This window comes from Sinocyclocheilus grahami, unplaced genomic scaffold, assembly GCF_001515645.1.
Source record: "Sinocyclocheilus grahami isolate Dianchi unplaced genomic scaffold, SAMN03320097.WGS_v1.1 scaffold64.1, whole genome shotgun sequence".
NCBI lineage: Eukaryota > Metazoa > Chordata > Actinopteri > Cypriniformes > Cyprinidae > Sinocyclocheilus > Sinocyclocheilus grahami.
The window spans coordinates 1,061,128-1,083,364 of record NW_015505243.1 but is presented as its reverse complement, the minus strand read 5'-3'; the positions used below and the strand labels follow the sequence as shown (position 1 = coordinate 1,083,364).

General features: G+C 38.6%; 1 protein-coding gene across 1 annotated transcript in view; it reads right to left on the bottom strand.

Moving 5' to 3' along the window:
- LOC107584919 (metabotropic glutamate receptor 6-like) overlaps positions 1-22,237 on the bottom strand; it is a 70,314-nt gene that overhangs the window by 39,435 nt on the left and 8,642 nt on the right. The window contains exon 2 of the mRNA XM_016271688.1: positions 18,975-19,577. Within this exon, the coding sequence (XP_016127174.1) occupies positions 18,975-19,529 (555 nt within the window). The 5' untranslated portion in view covers positions 19,530-19,577. The remainder of the gene's footprint in view (positions 1-18,974; positions 19,578-22,237) is intronic.

Below are 22,237 nucleotides of genomic sequence, written 5' to 3'. Positions count from 1 at the left end.
TTTCCCTGTCGTCACTCCTCCTTTGTATCCTTCCGGAGCTCCTCTGTGAGACTCGAGACCGGTGAGTGGTGCAGGTGTCGCTCATTATCAATTACTCCACCGGCCTCGCCCCCTTCCCGCGGCTCTCGGCCCCGCCCCGCCCCGCCCGTCACAGCCACTATAGGTAAACAACGAAGAATAACAAAGTGTAGTAAAAGGTAAAACTATTTATAAACCAGTATGTTTATGATTATGATAAAAAAAATAAAGTAATGTGATAACAAATACCAGTTGGCAGCATCGAACAGCATAACGGACTGTTTGTATTGCTAAAACAAACTAGAAACGGCTTAAACCAGAAGACTTGCACATTCAAGTTCAAAAATGGCAAGCAATATAGTCTGATTCATGAACAAATTAAAATCTTATGAACCAATTCCTTTTAGTGAATCAGAAACAAGCCATGTGACCAGTCAGGAACAAATTTGAGTCACTCCTTTTAGTGAATCAAAAACATGCAGCACAACCAGTGTAGTCCAATTCATGAACAAATTGCTCTTTTGAGTCGCTCCTTTTTGGTAATCAAAGACATGGGGAATCACAACCAGTGTAGTCCGATTCATGAACAAATTGCTCTTTTGAGTCGCTCCTTTTTGGTAATCAAAGACATGGGGAATCACAACCAGTGTAGTCCGATTCATGAACAAATTACTATTTTGAGTCACTACTTTTAATGAATCAATCAAAAATACTAACTCTATATGGAGTTACTGTTTAATTCAATCAGATGAATCATTAAATTAACTGAATCCAACTGAGTGACACACACACATATATATATATTTACAGTATATATTTGATCACTGAAAATTACTCAAAACCAAAACATATTTTTACAAAGCACTTTAAAGTCTTTTGAATTCAAATGTCACCTCAATATTTGGACAAAGTCATTCTGTCCCCTGGATAGACCTTGTTTTGAAGGTCTTGCTTTAGTGTGACTCAATACTGACGGTTATACATCTCTCTCCTGATAGAAGGAAGCAGAACGAGACAGATTTACCATAGGTTTACCAAATCTGACACACATATTTCTAGAATATTTGAGCAAATGCTTTCACATGCCATGAAATGAAGTGAGCTTTTAGTCTATTTCCTTAAAGGAATGCTCCAGGTTCAATACAAGTTCAGCTCTTTCAACAGCATGCTATCTCTTTCCACAGAAATAACTTCAACTCATCCTTCAGTTTGTAAAAACAAGCCAAAAATGTCATATTTATTATACATGAACATTCAATGGAAGTCAACGGGGCATTTTTCAAGGTTCAAAAGCACATTGCAGCTTTTAGTTGAAGCACTTATATTAATTCTTTAAAAAAAAATTCCAAAAGCTTTTTTGGGCTGCAAAGTTGTAATAATGGTACTGTTTGAGGCGGATGAACTTCTGGTGTGTTACTGACATAATTCCTTTGTTTGGATTTTCCTCTATATAAACAGAGAAGGGTTAACATGTTTACTAGCGTTGAAAGACTGGATATAACTGTACATGCACTTTCACTGTAATTGCGTTCTTTCTTTTTTTTCTTTGAACCCAAGGGTCACGGGTCAGAGTCTCGGTACCGGCAGGGATTGTAGGTAGAGGGAGTGAATTTACAGTGCTCTCTTTCACCTTCAATATCATGACTGAGGTGAGACCCTTGAGCAAGGCACTGAACCCCCAACTGCTCCCCGGGCGCCGCAGCAAAAATGGCTTCCCACTGCTCTGGGTGTGTGTTCATGGTGTGTGTTCACTACTCACTGCTGTGTGTGTGCATTTGGATGGGTTAAATGCAGAGCACAAATTCCGAGTATGGGACACCATACTTGGCTACACATCACTTTCACTTTAACTTAGTGAAAAGTTAAAACTAAACTATCTTACTTTAACCATGCTATTGTGTATTGTGCATGATAAACAACTAATTTAAGGGTGATTGCATGCAAGTAGATCTGCCTATAAGTAGGACAGACCAATGGACTTCACACTAGCAAGTGAAAATTGTTCTGCTGGCAGCCTGATAATTCAGTGTCTCGATGCATAATAATAGCAACTGACACAAGAAGTTCCCACAAAAGCATTCCCTATAGTTAAAAAAAAAATAGCCACAATTTTCTCACTTGAATTAACTGCCACAGACATCAGTGCAATTACTGACCATTTACCTCACAATAACGGCAATTAGAGGAAACTCTGACAGCCAAGGTGCCTGTGGAAACTCACTTCCTTTGGAATGACTAATGCAATGATTATTTATTCACAAAGAAACCTGTAGAAATCTTAAATCATAATATAATCCCTCCATTGACCCATTGCATGCAATTTCTAAATGATTAATGCTCAAACATGCACCTCACAAAGTGATTTCGGTCCTCAAAACTCTTACTGTCAAACATTTGTCCTGGTGATTTGCTTTCTCTTTCCTTTCGTTAGCAATTTCTTTTACAGACTCAATTTGAGTTTTCTGAACAGAAGCCAGCAGCTTATTGCACCAAAGGTCCTCTAATTTTGCAGCTAAGAGCCACTAATGTGCTTTCTAGACCCCCAGACTCTGTTTAATGACTCAGGGCGAAGACAATGTAATTAAGGCCAGAAAGACACTCACGCAAGTATGTGAACACAAATGCTTCTACATACGCAAGCTCAATTTTACGTGACAGAAGACAATTCATGCCAAGATGCAAGCTTTGCTGCAAGTAGGGGTGTGCGATATATATCGTCTGCGATAATATTGTAATTGTTGTTTTAACAGTGTGCAATTTGACATTATCAAGTATTTTGCAAAAACCATTCAAAACACCACTACAGAGTGCACGCACACACTACGTGGTCTAGACTAGTGCGAGTGCGCACTTGGAGTGCATTCTGTCACTGCACGATTCAATTAAAATACATTTAGAATTATCACAAAATTCAAGATATGGGGACAGAAAATGTATATACCCCCAGACTCTGTTTAATGACTCAGGGCGAAGACAATGTAATTAAGGCCAGAAAGACACTCACGCAAGTATGTGAACACAAATGCTTCTACATACGCAAGCTCAATTTTACGTGACAGAAGACAATTCATGCCAAGATGCAAGCTTTGCTGCAAGTAGGGGTGTGCGATATATATCGTCTGCGATAATATTGTAATTGTTGTTTTAACAGTGTGCAATTTGACATTATCAAGTATTTTGCAAAAACCATTCAAAACACCACTACAGAGTGCACGCACACACTACGTGGTCTAGACTAGTGCGAGTGCGCACTTGGAGTGCATTCTGTCACTGCACGATTCAATTAAAATACATTTAGAATTATCACAAAATTCAAGATATGGGGACAGAAAATGTATATATTTATATAATCTCATATAGTTAATCAATATCGCACAAAGAGTGCCCTTTTTTTCTCCAAATGATTACAAACATACTATTTATTTTTTTACAACAGTTCAAAAAACAAGAAGTTAATTAAGAGACTTAAATTATAGACACCATATTACCTGTTTTTGCTTTATTTCAACAACAAAAATAATAATTCCAAACACTGCCATAGCACTGTTTTGCGTCTCTGAGCAACATGACAGTGTTTCGTTCCTGAATGAATCAACTAGGGGTGTAACGATTCACTCGTTTTCTCGATGCATCGATTACAAACCCTGACGATGCATATGCATTGATCTTGAAACATGATTTTTGAATCGTGAATCGTCGATTTCGGACAGTAATCGATATAAAATGCTAAGAATCGACTGAATCGCGATTTCTATAGTGATTCAATGCTTTCAAAATATATACACATTAAATTACTACAAGCACGAATTAATGGAGACCTTGAACAGTGTTCATGCCTCGCATCTCTCCTTCACGCGCTCCACTATTTACCGCCTGTGACTGTCACAGGATTGCGCTCGCGCTCCGTTCATCTCACTTTTGAGCAGCTGATGTGTGATCTCTCCTTAGTACTCGTGGCCAGTAATGCAAAAGTGAAGTAGTTTTGCTTTTATGTCGTTTTTTAATGGCTCTCGGTCATACCGACGACATTACCTGATCAGTCGAAGGCTGCGCATTTATTGCATGGATAGAGCAAAAATGTAAGTGTCTAAAGCATACGCACAGTTCCATTGAGTGATAAATGTGTTTTAACAATGTCGTTGAACCGAATGTACGATACGAAGGAAACTGTTAAAATAACCACAGCATTAACAACAACCTTGAAATAACTGATTATCAGATGCATGTTAGTTGCAATAGCAAACAGACATTGGGCACGTTTTCTTTCAGAATCATCATTCGCTGATGGAGAGGAAAAATTTAATACTAGGTCTATAGCATTTTATTTTATGAAAATGAGATAAAGAAGTTTTCGCACTGTAAGAGAAGTGATCTCGTGCTCAAAGAACTTAAGACGTGCCAGGAAATGCCTAATATGGACAAAGGCATCTATAGCTGCAGCTAAGCTGAATAAAAAGCATGGTGAAACGTTAAGACAATAAACGCAATAAATAAATACAATTTATGAATGATGCAGTGCTAACTGACATATAATTTATTACAGTACAGAAACTATAAAGTATACTTTCTACCTAATTCTGTGCAGAAAATTGAAATAATAGTTTGTAGTATATAAAACAATCATAAAATTGCCATTAGGAAAAAATTATAAATTACAAATGATTGATTATTGTCCAGCAGTGTATTTGATTTCGTATAGCAAATTCAAAGTAAGATAAGAAAATAATTCCTTGTATAATATATATATATATATATAATACATTCATAGGCCTACATAAAATTATTGTATTTGACATTTCTGTCACTTCTGAAATTATGGCTACGCCCCTGGTGTGACAAAATGTTAGCCTATACATAATACTTTTAAAGCTCTTTTTTAAAATCTTGGCTTACATAAGTTTCTACATATGCCATGTCATTAAACTAGCATCTAACAATGGACAAAAGTGTTTTTTTTTTTCTCTAACCCTTGGTTCTCTAACCATAAAGGCTGCTGTGTAATTTGCCCCCTGACTAATAAGCATTTAAAGAAAGCATTTAAATAATCCTGTGAATGCACTTAAAGAATGCAGAATCAAATCGTTAATCGAATCAAATCTAATTGAATTGTGAATCAGAGGGAGAGGGAGGGGGAGAGGGGGGAACTCACATCACAGTGGAGTCAGCTGTCTTAACCGTGGCTTGTGTACTGCACACATACCAGCTTCATCACTGTGTCTGTCACGCGACTCTGTTCCCCTTTTGGGTTCTGTCTTTACATTTATTTTGAAAGCTGAAGCTCGGGATATGGTAATGGCCGTTACATTTCCGACGAGTGCTTGCGGTGTTCGGCCAATCACAATGCACTGGGTCAGCTGGCCAATCAGAGCAGACTGCGCTTGTCGGAAGGAGGGACTTTGTAGAAAACGAAGCGTTTGAGAGAGGCGGGGCATGGAGGGCCTACAAAAATGTACAGCATTTGAAAAATAATGTGTTTTTTGAACATTAAAGCATGTCAACATATTCTGTTACACCAAATACACAAAATAATGATCTTTAAAAAAGCATCATATGACCCCTTTAAATGATTTGGTTCAATCGCAATGACTCAAAAGATAATTCACACTTTTAGGAAAAAAAGGCTTTATAAAGGTAAAAATGCCAAAAAAAGAAGGTAAAAATCAGTTTAAACTTATTGGAAAAGATTCATTTCTATCAGAGTGAACTGACCACCACACAGACTATGAAGAATATAAAAAAACTTTAGGAGTCAGCTGTCCACGGCAGTCCTTAAGATACCAGCACAATAACACACTCAGCAAAATATCGTCTAATTATCATTATTGATAAAATCCAAGAAAATATCGAGATATTATTTTTTGTCAATATCGCACACCCCTAGCTGCAAGGGTTGCCATAATGTGCATCAAACCAGTGGATGGGTGCCGTCAGAACGAGAGTCCAAACAGCTGATAAAAAATAAATGACACAATAAATGATTCAGACGCAATAACTGGTGAACGCAACATTACAGAATCATATTTTAGCCAAAAGCATGGTTTGAAGCTAAAAACGGCTTAATGATGGATTTGTTTCTTACAAACACGCAAATTTTCACTTCACAAAATGTTAATTGATGGACTGGAGTTGTGTGGATTAGTTGTTGATTATTGTGATGTGTTTGTCAGCTGTTTGGACTCTGCCAGCAGGCACACAACGTCATAAGAAGTTGATATTTGATTACATTTCGGTTGTGACATCAGGTGACCAAAACTCAGTGTCAGTTCAACGTGTAATGTCAGTGTTAATTTGATGTCCAATGTCCAATGACGTCAGCTGACGTTGATAATTTTGTTGTTTTTAGGTTGTGTTGTAAAGTAACCAAAATCCAACTTTTAGTCAACGTCAAATTGACATCAAATACTGACGTCAACCTGATTTTCTTTCTCAACCAAAATGCATCGTCTGACGGTCCAACGTCAACCTGACGTTAAATTGATGTCCAGTGCCTGCTGAGCTCATTCTGATGGCACCCATTCACTACAGAGGATCCATTGGTGAGCAAGAAACAAACTCATCTACATCTCGGATGGCCTGAGGGTGAATATATTTGCAGGAATTTTGAATTTTTGGGTGAAATATTCGCTTGATGAAGGAGAACATGCATATATCACCTTTTTGTTGTTCAAACTCTGCTGTATTTGCAACAGATTAATTCATCACTTGGTAAAAAATTAGTAATCCCTGTTGAAAACACCAGCATATGCTGGTTAGGTATGTTTTAAAGCATGGATGCTGGTTTGAACTGGTTTAAGCTGGTCAAGAGCTGGTTTAAGTTGGTCATGTGCTGGTCCTAAGCTGGTCCTTAGAAGGAGTTAATTCATCACTTGGTAAAAAATTAGTAATCCCTGTTGAAAACACCAGCATATGCTGGTTAGGTATGTTTTAAAGCATGGATGCTGGTTTGAACTGGTTTAAGCTGGTCAAGAGCTGGTTTAAGTTGGTCATGTGCTGGTCCTAAGCTGGTCCTTAACTCCCTTGAGATGCATTTTTAGTATGTCTAAAACTCATCACAAATTATTTAAAGTGTAGCATTTATTTATTTATTTTTGCAAATCTTACTGAAATTCATAGGTAAATCTCTGAAATGGTGGCTTAGGACCAGCTTAAACCAGCTCAAACCAGCAGCCATGCTTCAGAACATATCTAACCAGCATATGTGAGTTTTTTTCAACAGGGATATTGGCAACATGGACAGTTATGTGACATAAAAAGAAAATATGACAAAGGCTACATTAAATATGACATACTGGCGCAAAGCCAGTTGAGAACATGATCTGCATTAAATTGTCATCTTCTGCAGGCAGTTTTCTCTTTCAGCTGAACTGTCATAGTTTGAATAAAATCATGCTGGACAAGTTTGTAAAGTTAGATACATTTTTGACATGTTTTAGCAGCTACAGTACCTGAATAATAAAACATCAGGTTTAAAGGTGCAGTAAGCGATTTCTGAGAAACACTGTTGATATTTGAAATCACCAAAACAAACACGTTCCTATCCAAAAGGATCACACCCTTATCTTGATAGCTCCGCCCACAAATTCATGAACATGCTATGCAACACAGGCAACTCCCCCATCGTGAGCGGACACACCCCTTTACTGATTGGATAGAAGTGTGTTTTGGAGCTCGGTACAATCCACTTTAAACAGGGTTTCTCAGAAATCACTTACTGCACCTTTAATAGCACATGTTTTTTACGGCAATTCTAGCAATGCTTTAAATCTCGGGGTTTGATAGCAACAGGCAGGTAAATATGTACAGCAATCATGCATCTGGGTACTTGTAGAGGTGTGGTAGGTTTGGCCTAAGCCGTATGGAATAAGGCCAGAAATACACTTTATGCAAGTATGCAAATGCAAATGCACATGCCAAGTCCTTAGTCAATGCACTGCGCCCGGGTTGAACATACTTGATGGGCATATTAACTAACTTGTTTCACATGATTCACTTTAAACTATTGCTTCACCGTGACATGTGGTGACCTGAAAGAGAAAACAGACTGTATAAAAGTCTGCAAAAAAAAAGCTATTGAGGCAACACTGAGAATGCAAGTCCTTGTCCGGGTTATTATAATTAACTAAAACTACACGGTAAAAAAATTTTTGAAGTTGCAAATAAAACAACGATTACTGGAGTATGTTTTACACAAAAATACATTAATTTCAGTTTTTCTACTTAAATATTTAATGATTAATTTAATGTCTTACTTGCTATTTCTTAGTAACTGTCTTTGAAATGTTCTAACAATTTCTGAGTGAAAACATAATTTTTTCAGTCAAATAAATCCATAAAAAAAATTTTTTTTTACCTGAAATAAAATAAATGATAAGTGAAATAAAAAAGTAATAAAAATTAAAAATGAAATAAAAACTTAAACTTGTTTATTTCAGCTAGTTGTCAATGAAATATTTCTAATTTAATTTAACTTGATGTACTAAAATAGATCAAATGAATATAAAATGATTAAAAACTATTTAAACATTTAAAAATTAAAAATGACAAAAACAGCAAATTTACTTAAACTTTAGCAAAAATTAAAATGAAAACAGAAAATCTAGACTAACTTAAACTATCAATAAGACTATGAATGATACTAAAATAACTCTGGTACTTGCATTGCATTATGAAAAGTGGTCAGATTGCATTCTGGAATGCAAATACGCATGCAATTGCATAGCTAGAAGCATCTGCATAGAGAATATTTCAGACTTGTTTCCATTAGAACATTTTCACATGCAAATCTTAGCAAAACCACCATTTCAGAGATTTACCTATGAATTTCAGTAAGATTTGCAAAAATAAATAAATAAATGCTACACTTTAAATAATTTGTGATGAGTTTTAGACATACTAAAAATGCATCTCAAGGGAGTTCATGAGTCCACCAAAAAAAGTCCTGCAATATTAATGCTGTTTGAATTTCCTATTAGCCACATTTTCCTGCTTGTTTCACCTAATTAGGCATGAGATATAAAGAAACACCTTTGTTGTCTATAAAAAAAACAACACACTCATTTTGAGTTTGTCCCACAAACAATAAATTTCACTGTTTTATAACCTCATCTGATTGTTTTGGCAAGAGGCAATCAAACTCCTCTGTTCTACACGCATCTGAATCTGCCCCATAAAACTAAGAGTCAGCAAAGGATCTCTGCAGAGTTTTATGCCACATAAAAACAAGCCATTAAAAATTGAATACCTGAAGCTGTTTCATGAGCCAGAGCACTAAGTCTTATCATTAAAAAAACATGCGGTTTGCTACCGTGTCCCATCCAGAGAGAACGGCCACAGAGACATTAACAATTACGCAACTGCTGCACTGCTGAAGTGCTGATTTTTACTGTGGTTCACACAGTCTGTCGGGACTTATGTGGCGCTTTCATTGGAAGGTCTGTGACCGCTCTGTAATCCAAATAAGAATGTGTGTGTGTGTGTGTGTGTCTGAGAAAGACGTCCGAGCGACTCAGAGAAAGACATGAGCTGTGTGTGTATGTGTGTACATGTATGACTCCTAGTGTGCTCTGTTTCTGAAAAGGTGCACTGAAGGTCTGTGCATGCAAAAGCAGGAAGGACATGCTTTAAAGTGAGTGTCTGACAGGGAGAGTCATTACCGTGGGGTGAAATAAAATCAAATTTTAACTCGCCCTGATTGTGGAAAGCATGAGCTACGACCCCCCTTGTGACTCTTGAATCAAGAAACGCAGATAAAAAACACAGAACTGAAAACACACACTGCATTCCAATTCACAAACTGTCTGTCCTAAACGGTATGTGAGATTAGAATTAGTGCATCACAAATTATAGTTCATTGAACAGTGTGCCAAAGGTGTCTGGATGGATTTCAAAGTGTGCATTGGTGCATGTTTTGTTTGGCTGACACCATCTACAACCAGTGACAGTGCTATTTTTTATTTTTTTCAGTTGTAGAAAAATGGTGACAAATTCTATATGGAAATAAATGGTCCTATATCAAGTATATTTTAACATAAATACATGATGATTTCTTATATGGTATTGTATAGTACTTTTCTGTTAGAAAATTAACATATTTAAATGTAAAACTACATTTAAAAATGATTCGTTTTACACATTAAACAATGTGTTGCTTTTAAAATTTTGTAAAAAAAAAAAAATACAATGAATATTATCTCCACATTATCTCATTGAGTTATTCTGTTAACATGTCTATCTTGTACCATTTCAAGTTTGGTTTAAAGACTGTTTTTGACTCATCAGCTGATTAATGCATTTGAGTAAAATATTTAAATAATTAAAATCTAGTTACCACTAGAATACTTGCCTTGTCTTCTGCAAAACCAGAAACCAGAACCATATGCAAAAAAAAAAAAAAAACTTAACATTATTAGATACTACAGCAGTAAAGTGATTACTTTGAGGTAGGCTTTTATTTAAGATACAGTGGGTTAATATGACTTATTTTTCAGTGTTATAATTGCCCCGAAACACTGTTACAATCACCCCCACCAAGGGGGCAATTGTAACACTCTGACTTCTTGCATTTAATTTATTATAGTCTTGTCCTTATTAGTATAATATATCAATTGTATTATTAATTAGTGCACCTATATTTGTTTCTTGTATCAAAAGATGACTAGTGTATTTCAAGTAGTCTGTGAGTTATGAAGGATAATGTAAAAAATGTCCAAAATATACTAAACATGGATATTTGTATATAGATTATATAAATATATTATTAATTTATGAAATTGTTCACATTTCTAATAGGCTTTTTACTTCATAAGACAATATATTTCATATTGAAATTTAATATATGTACATACTGTATATTACACACTGTGCATATGGGATGCACAGAAGATTGTCACGATACGCTGCCGGAAGGAACGAAGGAGCCGTGGATAAACAAAACCATCTTTTATTAAATCCAACACACAGGGTAAATCCACACTTGGGAGGGAAGGAAGACATGTACAAACACAGACTGAACAGACTGGGGCTAAATACACAGGATAACAAGTGAATTGGGAGGAACACAGGTGAACAGAATGACTAATTATACGGACAGCAAGGACAGGAACGACCAAATAAGGGCACATGAGGGAGAAACTGGGTCACAGGGAGCAAAACACAAAGACAGTCCAATTTCCTGACATATCGCCCCCCCCCCTCCCGGGAGGCACATCCTCACACCGAAGAAACAACAGAAGGAGGGACGGTTGGGAACTTGGGAGGAAGACGAACACCAGGGAGGGGGTTGGCAGACAAGAGTCCAGGGAGGTGACGATGGAGGGAGGAGCCAAGGAGGAAACAGGAGGAGCCAGGGCGGATCAGACGGACGGAGGAGCCAGGGAGGAAACAGGAGGGACTTGGAGCATGCGGCGCCAAGTGGGACCCAGGCCACAGCCATAATGACGACCCACGGTGGAGCCGACGGAGGGAGGAGCCATGGAGGAGGAAGGGCTGATGACTCCACGAGGCCCACCAACTGCGGTGGAGGAGCCCGAAGCTGAGACGGAGAACCGATAAGCCAGGGCGACGGGGAGGATCTGGAGGGCCAAGGCGGAGCAGATGGTGGGGATCCAGAAGGCCGCGGTGGAGCCGGAGTGACAGAGGACTGAGGAGGAGCTGAAGGAATGGAGGAGTCTGACAGAGCCGGAGGGACGAGGCGCAGCCAGTGGAGTGGAGTCCCGAGGCGACGGATGGTCAATGACAGACCAAGGCGGAGCCGGAGGGACGGGGGAGCCCGGTGGAGCCAGTGGACTGATAGACCACGGCGGAGAGGAGGGAGCTAGGAGCCATGGTGGAGCAGCTGGGTCTACAGGCCGAGGCGGAGTCCGGGGCTTAGAGGCTGGAGGCGAAGGCAAGGGCTTCTCCAGCCATGGTGACGATGGAGGATGGCAGACCCTCGGAGCTCACACCGTACAGATGGTAGGCTGAGGGCGAGCCAGACGACAGCGGAGGAGGAGGCAGGAGCGGGCGGGCATTTGTGAGCCTCCGGGCTTAACTCAGGAACGGGAGCCCTCTCTGGGCTGGACGTGGAAACCGGAGCCCTCTCTCCTTGGGAGTTGCACAGTCCCAGATCTGTAATCAGCTCGCCCTCGGCCACGGTGCAGGGGGCGGAGCTCCTCTCCGTACTCTAACTGTCCGCGGCTTTCTCCCTCGCGGCAGGCGTTGTAGAGTGACAGAGGACTGAGGAGGAGCTGAAGGAATGGAGGAGTCTGACAGAGCCGGAGGGACGAGGCGCAGCCAGTGGAGTGGAGTCCCGAGGCGACGGATGGTCAATGACAGACCAAGGCGGAGCCGGAGGGACGGGGGAGCCCGGTGGAGCCAGTGGACTGATAGACCACGGCGGAGAGGAGGGAGCTAGGAGCCATGGTGGAGCAGCTGGGTCTACAGGCCGAGGCGGAGTCCGGGGCTTAGAGGCTGGAGGCGAAGGCAAGGGCTTCTCCAGCCATGGTGACGATGGAGGATGGCAGACCCTCGGAGCTCACACCGTACAGATGGTAGGCTGAGGGCGAGCCAGACGACAGCGGAGGAGGAGGCAGGAGCGGGCGGGCATTTGTGAGCCTCCGGGCTTAACTCAGGAACGGGAGCCCTCTCTGGGCTGGACGTGGAAACCGGAGCCCTCTCTCCTTGGGAGTTGCACAGTCCCAGATCTGTAATCAGCTCGCCCTCGGCCACGGTGCAGGGGGCGGAGCTCCTCTCCGTACTCTAACTGTCCGCGGCTTTCTCCCTCGCGGCAGGCGTTGTAGCCGGCTCTCGCACCTGGTCTGACGATCCGAGAGGCTCTGGCTCCGTGACAATCCTCAGCTCTGTCGCACTCCTTGGCGATGGCTCGTCAGTCGCAACGGGCTCGGGCTCTCAGTCATCAGTGGGCTCGGGCTTGCGCACCACACAGCGGAGAGATGGTGGGCTGGGCTCTGGGTCTGGCTGTGTTCTGGATCGGAGATAGATGCTCTCCAGACACTGGATGATAGATTCTCTCCAGCTCAGTCCGGTGGTGTCTGGGAGGTTGACGGGGCGGTGGTAATTAGCCCCGATCCAGAACAGGGAGTTCAGCGCAGCATCGGCAAATGGCGTTAAAACGGCGAGCTGGCTGAACTCAACCGCATACTTCAACAGGGAAAGGTCCTTGCGGGCTAGGGCGGTGAACTTGGCAGCGAGGGGATCCATGGGGAAAAACAGAAAACAAACACTGTAAAAAAACAAACGAACAAACGAAGGGAAAAATGCAAATAAAGTCACTTTTGCTGGTCGGGTCTTCTGTCACGATACACTGACGGAAGGAACGGAGGAGCCTTTTATTAAATCCAACACACAGGGTAAATCCACACATGGGAGGGAAGGAAGACACACAAATACAACTGGTAGACCAGACAAACACAGACTGAAAAGACTGGGGCTAAATACACAGGATAACGAGGGAATTGGGAGGAACACAGGTGAACAGAATGACTAATTAGACAGACAACAAGGACAGGAACAGAAACGACCAAATAAGGGCACATGAGGGAGAAACTGGGTCATGGGGAGCACATGGGGAGCAAAACACAACAAAGACAGTCCAATTTCCTGACAAAGATACTGTAAAAAAAAGTGTATAGGTATAAAGGTATAAACCTAAAAATTAAGTAATTTTAATTCATATGAAACTTTAAGGTTTCAAATTAAATTAAGGTTTAACTTAAATGCTGACATTAAAAGGAAAGTTCACCAAAAACTAAATTTGTCATAATTTACGCTGAAGTGCAGGCACTTGTAGCAAATGTAGCACTGCCAGTTGTCGTTGGAGATTCTGTTCTTTCAATCGCTTTACGCATACGTCGACTTTTCATGTCCATTATTGTCCATTACAACAAACACACAGCTCCGATCACAGCGTCCTCCATCCTCCTGTTGTTAACGTTGTTTTTATTTGTTTTTCGTTGTTGAACGGCACGCACAAATGATGTCGCTGTCGACCGGCTTACGTCACTTCTTAGTACACACTGTCGGTGCAAATGCAACCCATTAAATGGTACTGGGAAATAGTTTGCGCAAAATCGTCCAAGTACTTTAGTACCGTACATTTAGGTTCTAATAACTAATAACTTTAGTTATTGATATGTACCTTTAAGGTGCTAATATTGACCTTTTAGGGGTAAATAAGATGTACCTTTTGAAAAGATACCATCCCAGTGATTGCTTTTGTACTGTTTTTTCTGAGAGTATGTAGTCAGCATCTCACTACAGTGCATACTAAAAAGCACATATTTTACAATCATCAGTGAAGTACATATTTTCAGTGCATCCACTGATTAATTCCTGACATAAAGGCTTGAATAAACATAAAGACTGTCCACAAACGACAGGTGTTTGGTGTCACAGACATCAAAGAAATTTCCAGAACTCAAGCATTGTGCTCACAATCTGTCTCATGATATTTTCATCATGTTTCTGACACATCAAACACATCTTAATGATCGACTGTGTAAAAATATCAGCGAAACAACAGGCTTTTCGTATGCAAAACATGGGCTAAATGGCTGTTTGAAACTGTCCCAAGCATATTTAAACAACAAAAACATGATGAATGGGAAGAGGTGGCTGTCGAACCTTTGTCCACGCTTCAGCGAGCAATCTGTAGACTGGAATAATCACTCGCGCTGATGCTGTGCCCCTCATCATACAGACGCAAAAAGGTCCAGTTAATGAAGATCCACTGTACCACTGCTTTTGTTCCGCATTCGTTTCAGACTTTATTCCACGTGTGTTTAATTAGAGGGTTGGCTACAGACAGCTGTCCCCACAGACACAGCCTATTGTCTAACACCTTTCTGTCATTTACAACAGCACAATGGGATAACTTCCTGTGAAATTGAAATGCACTTCACAGTTTTTGTGTTTTTTAAATAAAAATTTGAATTTCAATCGATTTGAAATAATTAAATAAAGAAACGTGACATTGTGACCTGATCTGTATGCTAATCATGTACTGTAGTGGTACTATGGTACTGTGATGGAATTATATAGTAAAACCATTATACTATGGTACTGTATTCATATTCAAGACAGCCGAACCCCTTAGATGTAAAATATTTACTTTAAAGACCCCCTGAGATTTTAAGTTAATATTTCAAAAATGTAACTACACATTTGTACCTACACAATTATTATTATTAATAGTAGTAGTAGTAGTAGTGGTGGCAGTATTATTTTAAATTCTAATTATAAAAATGACAACAGAAATATATTACTGTTGTAAATAAAAAATAAAATAAAAATGATTTAATAATAATAAAAAATGATTTAATAATTATAATAACAAAATGCAACAGACTAGTTATTTAATTAAATTGCAACCTTTGATTTGATAATCACACTAAGATAATATTGCGATTAGTCTGATTTATTTATTTTAATTTTACATTCAATATAATTAATTATTACCTTTTTATCAACTCACAAACCCTCTGCAGTTCCCTCACATACTTCAAAGAATAAAATGTGTCCAAAAACTACATATCAGTGCCATAACTACACCATTATCATGGCAAAAAAGCCATTTTGCCTGATGTATTTTATTGTGATTTTTCTGGTTTGAAGGCATTTCTGCCTGTCATGTTCATCGGTTTCACAATACACAGTTATATATTTGAATATACAACGATGCCTTTGATATTTTGTCGTAACCAGCTTATGGGATCACCTAAAACATGTAAATATGCATTTGACAAGGGCAGAAATCAACAGAGTGGCTTAGCAATGGCCCTGTTAATGAGACTACAACATTTCCATGACAACTGTGAACTGGAAATGCTGGATTTAGGAAACAATAAAGCAGTATTTTTTTCTTCGATCAATCACAAAGAAACATGTGAGGCCTCCGCATTCATGCGATCATTTTAATCTGACATTACAGGTTTGTGTCCCCACCACTGTGCCAAATGCTTACTCAACTTCATCCTCTCCTAAAATTCCTTTGGTGAAATAAAAAGACAAAACAGGTCCATTTTTAAGCACCTCAAGTGTATAAATCTGTAAAATGAATGTAGAGAGTACCTCAGATCATTTGGAGAGATGGTTTAGATCGTATCTGCGATCACAAACTAAGCAGAAGCAAAGCAGAAATCTCCATTTGCTCTACACTGCTTCATAGAAGAATCAAGTGAGATATTAAAAAGAATCTTGGGTTTTCTTTCCCGCGAGTCTCTCTTGAACATTGTTTTGTCAAAGCAATTATATTAAGATCAATCAGCGATCATCACAGCCTTTGTTTGCAAAATGAAGTAAGGGCTCTTTACAGCTCAATAATGCACCGCAGACGGGCTAAGGGAGCTCAAATTGTATTATGACATACAATCAGCTTCTCTTGGAGTCTTAACCAGTGTACACCGAAGCGTAGACGACATATAGAAGCCCTCTGAATCTGTTGTCTTGTTCCATTAGAGAACAGCTAAAAAAAGCTTTATTAGTCTGTCACTCGGTCGACTCTCATAAAATCAAGATCCCTTTTGCCTCACAAAAGAGGAAAAAACTCTCTACATGCTCTCAGAACAATATGTCCGCTTCTCATTTCAAACATAAGAACCATGTAGGAAGGGATCTTAGTCCTGTGGAACCCGAGGATATAGGGAACAAGATAGCCTTTACAAAAAAGCTTACACTAGGGGAGCAAACCACACCATTCGTCACAGAGATTCCCTCGTTCCCAGGCAGGGTGTCCATGCCATGTGTTCTCAGACGAGCCTAATACTGCAATATATGAGGGAGCCACCAAGTATGATCCTCTTGGGAGAAAGTTGGAGCCGTTTCAGGACGAATAAAGGATAGTTGTTCACACTTGTGTGCATGGGTTTTGTGCTTTGTTGTGTGTAGAAGTCCGATCACAAATGCTTGCGGTTGCCAAAAAATGCTTATTACACAAATGTGCTCTCCTATCTTGATCCAACAATGATGTACTCGCCATTTTTCAGACAAGCAGATTGGACACTCGGAGTCACAAGTTCACTCGTGCATAGGCAAGATTTACTTACAGGAAATGTTTAGCATTTATTATTAGGCTGAGATGATAAGAGGTCATGGGGGGTTAAAGTCTACACTAGGGGTCAAAGGTGTTTAATGTTTTTGAAAGATGTCACCAAGGCTGCATTTATTTGATCAGAAATACAGTAAAAACAGTAATATTGTGAAATTTTATTGCGATTTTAAATATCCATTTTCCATTTTAATATATTTTAGGATATAATTTATTCCTGTGATGGGAAAGCTGAATTTTTTTTAAAAATCATAAGAAATGTTTCTTGAGCAGCAAATCAGCATATCAGAAGGATTTCTGAAAGATCATGTGACACTGAAGACTGGAGTAATGATGCTGAAAATTCAGCTTTGCATCACAGGAATAAATTATATTTTAAAATATATTCAAATAGAACACAGTTAATTTTCATTGTAAAAAAATGTTCACAATATTACTGTTTTTACAGCATTTTTGCTCAAAAAAATGCAGCCTTGGTAAGCATAAGAGACTTCTTTTAAAAAACATTAAAATTATTCCAAACCATTAACTGCCACTGTAAGGACAACATTTTTAACATAATAAGCAGTTGCCACAATAATGACAGAGTAAAGTTAGTTCAAAGATGCAAAAAAAAAAAAATAATTGGCACAGTGTTATAAAGCTCTGCATGTTTGGATGAAGATCACTAAATATGATTGCTACTCAAAGTGAATATGATATGCAATGATCATTTCCACCATGGCAAGCATCGAGGGAGGTTGGCATTTCGAGATGCAGATTAAACATTGGCCGCCACAACACGTGGAGCTGTGTAACGCCTGCCCAGTGTTCATGTGGTCCAGTCGTGAGTTATCCAAGCCTTCCCATTAAAATTCCACAAGCACAGAATGCAGTATGAACAAATGAACAACATTTGAGCATTGAAAGTTTGGTAAAAACAACTGCAGAGAATGAGAATCCACAGCTGTAGGGAATAAAAATCAGCCTAAATGCTTGCTGGATTTAGGACAAAGCAGAACTAATATTCAAAAGCCTATGGGATACCAGAGAGCTAAAGGCTGACAACATGATTAGCTGCTCTCTCTAATCCTCCTTGTCAATTAACGCGAGGTCCTGGCCCATAGGCATTGAGATCCTGTCCATTTTAAAACAGATTGGCTGGTATGGCGGGGCAAACACAAAGGTAAGGGTGTACAAAAGAATAAAAACTATAGGTTCAGTCAGTGTGAAAATCACACAATCAGACATAGTCCTAAAACTACCCCTACAATCAAAGTGAAATGACAGGTTGATGTAAACTTAAAATTATATGTAAAAACCAAATGCCTCATTTGTTGTTGTTCCAGGAATTCCAGAGTGTATTTCCAAAACCAACAAGGATGTTGATCCAGAAACATGTCGTACCTGTTGAAATCACTGTACGCTGAAGAAAATACACATACTGTATATACAAGGGCTGTGTCATTTAGAACTGAATCAAGAATACCTTTTACATTCCAAATCAATTCCTGAATTTGAAATGAGGTAGCAAACAAGATGCAGAACTGCAATTCAAGTTTGAATGTAAGGTATAAATACAATTAAGATGAACTGACATTCAAAGAAATTCATATAACAATTTTTCAAATTTATATTTAATTGTTTTTTTTTCTTTTTTTCTTTTAATCATTCTAATGTTTTAATTATCATAATGTTTAATCATCCTCATGGACAGAGAGAATAACAGAACAATAGATAGAACAATAAAACGATAGATAGAATGGTAGATAGATAGAATGACAGATAGAACGACAGAATGATGCATAAAACAAAAGAACAATAGATAGATAGATAGATAGATAGATAGATAGTTGGAGCCAATTCTTTAATTCAGAATTTTGCACAACCCTGCTACTCACTCACTCACTCACATATGTTTGAAATGAGTTCTCACCTCAAACAATCGCAGGACATTGGCCACCATGATGGACACTGAGCTGCCTGACGCCCCTATCACACCCACCACGCGCTCAGGCTTGCGTATGATCGGTTGTTCACCGTTGGAGCAGCGTATATCAGATGTGTCCTTCTGAATGAGGGCCTGGACAAATGTCAGAGACTGCTCTAGAGCGTAAGTGTCCCTGGAACACGTATCGAGGATCCGGGCCCCTAGCGTAATGTTGGGCAGTAGTTCTGGGTCGCTGTTGATCTGGTCCAGTGCGTATAGCATGGCTTCCATCCGGTGGATTCCTTTCTCCTTCTTTATTTCTCCACACGGGACCCCTGCGGGACCCCTGGCATGGACTGGAAACAGGCCCCCCAAGGTGATGTCCCCCAGGATTTTGATGGAATGTGGGTGTGAGTGCTGGTGAACCGATGAACATGGGCTTAGCCACACCCACAAAATCCACAAGAGGCGTGGCCATATGGTAGAGTGACAGTTGCTCCAGCTTAAAACCCGGAACATCCTGACCTGATGGTCCAATGAGAACAGAGGAAGATATGTCATAATGACCAGGAATTAAACACGTATGTGTTCATCCACTATCTGAGGAACCTGTAAGAGATAAGCAAAAATATGTACATGAAGAAGAATAAAGGTGCAATTATTAGCAATTATAATTACACTTTAATAATATATATGAATACATATCAAATATAATATGAACATTTAAAAATAAAATAATAAATATTAGATTTTTTATTTGTCACATACGTGATTATATAGAGAATATATGACCAGTAGTGAAATGTAAGTATATATACAGGTATATATAAGAAAAATAATACTTTTATTTTACAGTAAAACTGCTAAATTACCATACAAATATTTAGTCTTAGTTTCTGAATATCTAGTCTTAATATTTAGACTTAATTAATTTATTGCAAATTCTATATTGCTCAGTTTTATTTCAATAAATTATTCACTATAATAATTTATTGTATACCTAATCCTGTATATTATGCAAGTCTTGTATGTCCTTTTGACTTGGGCCAGTGAATAACCACCTAGGCTAACAACCACATAGCAACACATTAAAAAAAATACTAAGAACACCTTAGCAACCACACAGAATCACCTCATGTCAGAAGCTTGAAACTTTTTGTCATTTTTGCAAACTCTACATTCTTGCAATACGCATTTCCTGCTGAATTCAGTGGATTCAAACATTCTCATTACAATGATTCTACAATAGTGTTTTATGCAAAAAGTGTTGGAACACTAAAAAACACTTTTAAAAAAATAGTAATTTGAATTTCTAGCACTCTCCATCTATGCATGCACAGTGGATAATACATCATAAACAAGACCAGATACAATGTGCTTTAAAGAACGCAGGTTTCATTCTCAAAGCGTCCACTGGGAACGGCACTGCACTGAAACGCTGTGAATGGAGAGTGATATAGACTGGCAAGTGGTGAAGCTCCGGGGAATGGGAGCCCAACTGCTGATGTGTAGTGATTGTAAGACCAGCTGTAGAATATGTGTGGCTCTCAAAAGGGTTCAAAGGTCAATGACAGACGGAATTTGTTCAGAAAGCAGAGAGAGAAAAGACTGTAGCCAGTGGCTAAAACTTCAATACAGGAAAAGTTAACTTTGATGTCGAGACTCGAGAATGTATAGAATAAGGCTCTTGTCTATAGGATGATCATCCAGTTACTCAGAGATGCAATGGGGGAAGACAAACAGACCTGTACATGAATAAAAAGATATGATGAATCATCATGAGACTCAAGATGGTGTTGATGGTTGATGATTTTCAACTATTTTGTCCCTGTAGACATTCAGAAAATACAATCTTCAACAGTGGACATACAGTACATGCTTGTCATCTTCCTGAATCAAGAAATGTAATTTTTAACATGACTCTAATGATTTTGTTTCATAAGGCTCTCAAAAAGTATATAACAATTTGGATATAGATTTATCGGCCAACATATCGGTTATCGGCTTTCAAAAATAAAGAATAATCGGTTATCGGTATCGGCCAAAATTTTCATATCGGTGCATCCCTATACTGTAGCATTCTGTGGAACAGGGTTATTTAACTAAAACTGAAACCATAAAAAAAGAAAATGTTACTACAAAATTAAATAAATGTTAAAAGAATTCAAATAAAATATATTACAACATTTCTCATTTTATTTTAATTTAACTTGATGTACTAAAATAACTATAACTGAAATAAAAACTATATAGATATGAAATAAACAAAAACTACGAAATCACTGAAACTTTAACTAAAATTAAAAGAAAAACCGAAAATATAAAAATAAATACCGATTCAAAATATGAATAAAAACCATAATATTATCTCAGTGATACTAAAATAACACTGTTGTGGAAATAAAAATTTTTGAAGAAAAAAGATACCTCTTTTGTCTAGCTAAGACTAATTTCATAACTAGAAATGTATGCATCCTAAATACACCATTAATATTTTAAATGAAATTTTATAATAAAACAATATTTTTTTCTTTAGTATGACCTTCAGATTTAAGATTTTTAACATCACCCTCTGTACTGATTACTGAATCAAACTGCCAAAGACAAAAGCCAAGACATGTTTTATTCAAACTTGGATTCAAAAGACATAATAGTACATTTACTTCAGAGAACATAAAATGAAAGGTATGTGAGAAATTAGCATGCTACTGTGTGAATTGTAGCGTCTGCGTAGAATCATGCATGATCTTTGGGGTTTTATGGCTTAAGAGACCCTTTTAGCCTTTTGACATTTGCATATAAATTACAGTTCTGGTCAGAGACTTTACGTTTGTATGGGGGTCTAAATTGCCAAATGGTTCCTCGCCATCAAGGATATTCTAACCAGTCCCCCCCACTATCATCTCCCCCATCTGACTTCAAACACTGTCCAAAGAGCTGTAAATGACCCCGATGGGCCTGGCTGACCAAGCAAACTGACACACACACACACACACACACACACACACAAACACACACACACACGTAAAGACCGTTGCTCTATTATACTCTACAAATATATCTGGTATATTGCATGTGTTGTTTGTACGTTTCCCTATTAGATTAGCTGAGTTACCACTCGTTATTTGTATTAGTTAAAGCCCTAAACACTGATATTCAGGTGTATGTATGTATCTTTGGTTTAATCTATTCTAAATGTTTGTTTCTTGGTATCAATATTATCTGCATTTTATTCCTCAAACAATGATGTACAGTATGTGATTGTGAAA